The sequence below is a fragment of the Calidris pugnax genome, unplaced genomic scaffold (assembly GCF_001431845.1).
Source record: "Calidris pugnax isolate Ruff unplaced genomic scaffold, ASM143184v1 scaffold22, whole genome shotgun sequence".
Taxonomy (NCBI): domain Eukaryota; kingdom Metazoa; phylum Chordata; class Aves; order Charadriiformes; family Scolopacidae; genus Calidris; species Calidris pugnax.
Window position 1 is genome coordinate 269,433 of NW_015090763.1, and position 6,122 is coordinate 275,554.

General features: G+C 52.7%; 1 protein-coding gene across 1 annotated transcript in view; it reads left to right on the top strand.

The window, feature by feature from the left end:
* Positions 1–6,122, top strand: part of URM1 (ubiquitin related modifier 1) — an 18,788-nt gene extending 12,666 nt beyond the window's left edge. Inside the window, exons 3-5 of the mRNA XM_014945702.1 lie at positions 2,018–2,099; positions 3,121–3,169; positions 3,887–6,122. Of these exons, the coding sequence (XP_014801188.1) occupies positions 2,018–2,099; positions 3,121–3,169; positions 3,887–3,955 (200 nt within the window). The 3' untranslated portion in view covers positions 3,956–6,122. The remainder of the gene's footprint in view (positions 1–2,017; positions 2,100–3,120; positions 3,170–3,886) is intronic.

Below are 6,122 nucleotides of genomic sequence, written 5' to 3' on the forward strand. Positions count from 1 at the left end.
GCTCCTCTCCATCTTTCTTCCTCTCCGGCTTTCATTTCTTGGTGATGGAGAGCAGGAGACGTTTGGGTGTGAGATCCTGAGGGCTTTATGTTGCAGCAGCATTTTTTCAGGGAAAGGCGAATATACTTAACTCTTGTTCTGGTGGATGACCGACTGGCGTGGTGTATACATACACACACACACACACACATATATATATACACCTTCTGAGTGGCACTCGCCATTCCCAGTGCACGTTGCTAGGAAAGTGGCAGAAAATGGTCTATTTTGTGCTCTTAGCTACGTATCATTACCAGGGAGTCGCGGGTCAGCCCCAGGCAGGCGATCCAGCTCACCACCGGGCAGTTTTAAGGCACAAAGCAGCTCTTTCTGCCCTGATCAGAGCACGGGATCAGCAATACCTGTGGTGCTCTGGGCAGCCCCGCGGTGGGACCGGTGTGCCGGGGGGGAATGCTGTGATCTGGAGGCACCGATGCCCTGGGAAATGGTGGAGGCAGGGGAATAGATGGAATCTCAGAGCATCCCCCTCCCCCTTTCCCTGGGAGAAGAGGCCCCCATCTGCTGAGGATGGATGTGTCTCCATCCCCTAGTTGATGTCCACCTGCCTGCACCAGGGCTGTTCATCCTTGGTGTGACAGAAGTGATGGGGGGTAACGTTATTTGGAAGAACCCCAGCTCTGCTTTGGGAAGCGTCTACCATCCCATAAAATCACAGGATAAGACAGGGACTGAGAACATTTATTTTTCCTGGTCGTGAAGCAAACGTGTGGGGAACCGTAGGCAGAGTTTATTTTGTCTCACAGCGGTGTGTGTGGAAAGGTTCCCCATGACTACAGTGAGGTTACCACACGTGAGGGAGATGTGGAAACCCAACCCGCCGTCCCTGCTCATCCTGTGAGCGGGGCTCCAGCCCTCACTGGTGGATCTGTGCTTTCAGAAAGCTTCCTCACGCCTTGAAAACAAACAAAACTCTTTGGGGGCTTTCAAAGGGCTGTTTAAAGGAGCCCCGGGAGAATAACTGATTGTGGATTCAGAATGATGAAGTGGTTTGTGGAACGGTGAAATATAGAGGCAAATGCAGGAGAACTCCACATTGCAATTTGTCAGCTTCTTCAAACCCTGTAACAGATTATTCCCCCCCTCTGTCGCTCCTCACCTCTCCAATAGGAAATTAACTGATGCTATCACTAAAGAAATTGTTTTTGCCTCACAAAGTAAAATTGATACTATAAAAACCCGCCAGCAGTGTCTCCTCCTCCTTTTACATGAAGACAAATCCTTTCTGTCACCTACTGAAATGGAAAGATAAAGGCTGAGCTTTAATAAAGAAGCTCTAAGCATGAGGTGTAGAGGGAGGGAGCAGGCACGGCACGGGGAACCGCCGCGGCAGCAGGTGTAATGCCCAGGGATATCCAAGTGTCCGAAATACAGCTGCTGGGACCTGCGTGTTTAACGCACACCTTTGCACCCCAGAACTCGTGTCTTCAGGAGTTCGTGCTGGTTTTGGTACCGCTGGTGTCTACCTTTACTCCTTTCAGCTTCTTGGGCTTGTTTGTTTGGACTTTTAAAAATCTGATTAAACACACAGGGAGCTAAACATCCATTTGTTAGGTGATAACGGAACGCACGGGATACGGGATGTGTTAAATCTTAACAGCAGCAGTCTCCTGCTGGATTGCCACTCCAGCATAAACTGCATTCACTCTTTGTGGGATGTGTTTTCGGGGGAAACCTCTTCTGCCAAACTGTGGGGTTCAGGGCAGAGCTGCCTGGATGCTCTAAGGGACGGTCCTGTTAGGAGGTTTCTTTGACTGGAGGTTTAGGCAGAGCCCTGAGCTGCCTGGATGCTGTAAGGGACAGTCCTGTTAGGAGGTTTCTTTGACTGGAGGTTTGCAGCCATCCCCATCCGTCCTGTGTGTTCCCCCCTCATCTCTTTTGTGGATAAACAATCACTTTGTTCTGGCATCAGCCAGGAGCCATCAGCTTGTGTGTAAACTGCTGTCCTTTCTCCTTTCAGGGGATATCAGAAACCTGCTAAAGTGGATCAAACAGAATCTGTTGAAAGAACGACCAGAATTATTTATGCAAGGGGAATCCGTGTAAGTACAGCTCTTACGAATCCTCCTTGGGTTTCCCTCTTCATCCCCACGGTTTGGGGTACGTTTTTCCTGTTGGTTGCAAGAAACAAGTTAACAACCATGAAAACATGGGATTTTCTAAACTGATAGCGGGAGGTGTCCCACACTACACCTCACCCTGTTCCATGGAGAGTGTCTTTTCCAGCCCTCGCCCCAAATCTTTAAATCTTAAATGTGAAGCAGGGCCCTGTATACTGTCCCTCCGTTGTCACCTGGAAGAGCGTAGCGCACGTATCCTCAATTCCAGGAGTTTTAGCAGGTCTGTCCGTTCCCTGCTGACATCACTGGGACTGAAGCAGTCACTCAGAGAAACGCCGACAAAATATTTCTTCTGGGAAATGTATTTTTATTGTCAAAATGGGGCCAGCCTCGTGGAGGGGGAGAAAAAAAAAAAAAGAAAAAGCCAAGAGAAATGGAGCAGAGTGAGCTGTGCGAGCCATCCCTGACTGCGGGGTGGCGCTGGGGGTGTTTAACATTCGTCACGGATCTTTGTGAGCTGAAGCGTGTGCCAGGTCCCCTGGTAACGGGAGAGACAATTGCAGGACACTGAAGATCAAAGAGGGGGAATCCCTGTGCCTGTAATCAGGGGCACGGAGAGTGGATCCCGGGTGTTTAGTGCCTTTGGTAGGGGCAGCGGAATAGCTTTCCCTGCCTTCCCATCGAGCTCTCTGCGCTCGACTGTAGCGCGTGGGTTTTAATTACCTGGCTTTTCTACATGGTAGGGAAATGTAGTCATCTCGGAGCATCCTCTGGAATGGTGCATTTTGATTCAAATGAGCTCTGGGATTGCTCCTGCCTCCCCTTTATTTGATCTAGAAAGGGCACAGACTGTACCTGTTTCCACCTCCGTGCTAGGATTCCTTTTTCTCTTTGGCTTTACAGGCAGCCAGCTTGTGATCTGTGCTGCAACATCCCTTGTTCTTAACTATTTGTGAAGCTTTTTAGCAGCCTTGTATACTAATTATTTTTCTCTGTTCTGCAGGAGGCCGGGAATTTTGGTGCTCATCAACGACGCAGACTGGGAGCTAATGGTCTGTACTCCTTCAGTTTGACTTTCTTTGTTGAAAATACTGCTCTGTCTGTTCTGTGGTCTCTCTCAGAGAAGCTATTTCCAATTCTTGCCCCGAGCAAAGCATCTCATATTCGAGGGGGAAGGGGCAGGCTGGGATCTCTCTCCCTGTATGACTGTTGGGAAGCCTGGAGCCTTTCTCTAACCTGCTGAGTCTCATCGGCCGGTGACTGAAGAGAGATCACCCCTATTCCCTTGCCTCTGGCTGTGGGATTCTCACCTCTGGCTGCTGGCAGGTCTGCCCCACGCGTGGGGAACAGCTCTGGGGGGTACCAGGCAGCTTCACAGCCCCGGGCAGACCCCCTTGGCTGGAAAAAGGTGGTGCTGTAGCAGGCGAAGGCAGCCCTGAGGAGATTTCTGCCCAAGCAGGCAACTGGTAAAAAATATCTTCCCTTTTCAGCCCAGCGTTGTGCTCAGACAACAAACAGCCTGTAACTATTTTCCTGCCTCAGGCAACCACCTGTTGTGGCAAAACCCTGGTCCAGAAAGTGGTGTGGGGTAACGAACATCAGCTCCTTGTCTGATCCCTCACCTTTGCTTCCCTCAGGATGAAAGGATCAGTCTGTCCCCTTCTGTTCTCCCTAAAACTCACCATCTTTCTATGAGCTGTTTTCTCTTTGCAGCTAGTATTTGGAAATGACATTTAAACCATTTCTCATTTTTTTTCCTTGGCCTGCAGGGTGAGCTGGATTATAAACTCCAGGACCAGGATAATGTGCTTTTCATCTCGACATTGCACGGCGGGTGAACTCCTGGAAAAACAAGAGGATGTAAATCCCAACCCCTGGGCAAAAAAAATCCAAACAAAAACCTAAACCCACCCAAACCTCTCTTGAACTGCCTTGTGCCCGGTCTCTGCATCTTCCCACCGCGTTCACTTGTTACTAGCCATCCAAATAAAGCCCCGCCAGCACACAGCCTGCTGTCTGCCACAACAGCATCCATCTTTTGGTCCTCATTTCACCTCTCCTGACTGCACTTCCAGGTACCCTAACGAGCAGAGAGCATCTGCGGCGTGTGGGACTTTGTTTTTCTGTGACGGGAGGAAGAGGGTTGCCGAACCTTGAGTAGGACGGTGTGTCTTTGCAGGCAATGGGGCGTTCTGGGGGAGCTGTGCCTGCTTTGGGGCAAGGCTGGGGGGGCCTCTGCGTTGGTGCTGGGCACTGGGGTTCTTTTCACACAGTGGGTGGTGTTGGTACAGCCCGTGCACCAGCCGCGGGGACGATGAGGGAAGGGCGAGACATGAAGTGCAAGAAACAAAAGGTGACTTTACTAGTTTTTTCTCGGAGGTGACAGACATTACAGCTTGAGAGCCCTCTCTAGGAGCTTTCCACTCGTCATGATGGTTTATTTGTGGGAAGTGGGAGAGAAATAGGCTTTTTTGGTTTGGTTTTTCTGATGCCTTTGCGGCCTCCCTCCTACCTGAGCTGAGGCAGGGTGAAGTACTAGCCCACGGACAATGTCAATTTATAACCATTTGGTTGGAGGGGAAACAAACCCGTGCCTGGCCTGAGACAGCGCGGAGTGATAAGGGCAGCAAATTATCTTTCTGTCAGCGTGATGGACAGAATTGATCAGCCTGCCTCGCCTTCCGTGGCTGGGGAAGGGCTGGGGCTGCAGGGTTTGCAGCGCGGAGACCCCCCTGAGGAAAGAAAATCAGTGGCTTTAACCCTTTCCATCAGTGGGAGGGTTGGGGGGAGGCTTCTTACTGCGCACCCTGAGGAAGTCCTGTGAGCGCAGCGGAAGTGGGTGTGCTCGGCTCTGCCGGGGCATGGATGCTCTTGGCTTTCCAGAAGTTTCCTCGGACAGACGGACCGGCCCTCCTGCCAGCCGGGAGGCCGCGGGGCGAGGGGAGGGAAGGGGGCAGAGAGGATGGCGTCAGTGCCAACAGGTCCAAAACGTGCTGCGTGAGCTTCCAGGAGCATCCCACCGGGATTGTCCTTCCTGCTGTCCTCCCCCCCACCTTCCCTGGCTCACCTGCCTTCTGGCACGGCTCCGGCAGCACCCGGGGGTCCCCGGCAGCAACACTCCTGCCCCAGCAGTGGCTTTCCCCGGGACAGGGGGGCTCTCCCCGGGGCAGGGGGGCTCGCCGGTGCCGTGAGCCCAATGGGTACCCTCTCAGAGCTGCACCACATACTGCTCGCCCTGTCCTCAGTCTCCAGGAGCTGCCCAGGAGGAGCTGGGGGGTGATGAGCAGCACAGTCCACCAGCCCCTGCTCGGGCAGCCTGGCCTGACCCCCCCCCGGTGCTCCGGAGCAGGAGCCTTTCCCATCTCATGCCTGACGGAGGAGTTTCTCCGTCTGACGCGGAAGGGAATGCCAGGGAGCAGTTCCCCCCCCGACTCCGGTGACTCCTCTCTCACATTCACTCCACCACAACCCCTGTAACTGAAAGCACCCCCAAAACAGCGCCGCTGCTGCGTCTGAGAAACCCTAATTTCAAATAATAACGAACCACAATATTCAGCTTTTTCCAAATCCAGCCGCAGCCACTCCAGTCCAGCTTGTTTGTAAATGACACGGACGGGCCGAGGGCTCTTCTCTGTCCCAAATTCAGGGCTGTATAAGCTTTGCTGGACCAGGGGAACGGAGCGGGGGGGGTTTCCAGGTGTCGGTAGGAGCTGGCTGAAAAACAAGGAACCTGTGGGGCGTGCAGCTCGAAACGGGCTGAAACCCAAGTGGGAAAAGGCAGGTTCATCTTCAGCGCTGCTGCTGCCGGCCCGGCCTCTACGCTGCTTTTTTGCCTTAGGCCGGGCTTGTCTGTTCTTATTCCCCCCCCTTCCCTCCAGCTGTTTGCTCCCAATAGGATGAGTTCCTTCCCCGGGAGGTGTTCTCCCCCTTCCTAGCGCAGGTAGACCCAGATGGCTCAGCTCCTGCTGTAGTAAAAACTGCCAATCATTGCTAAAAAAAAAAAAA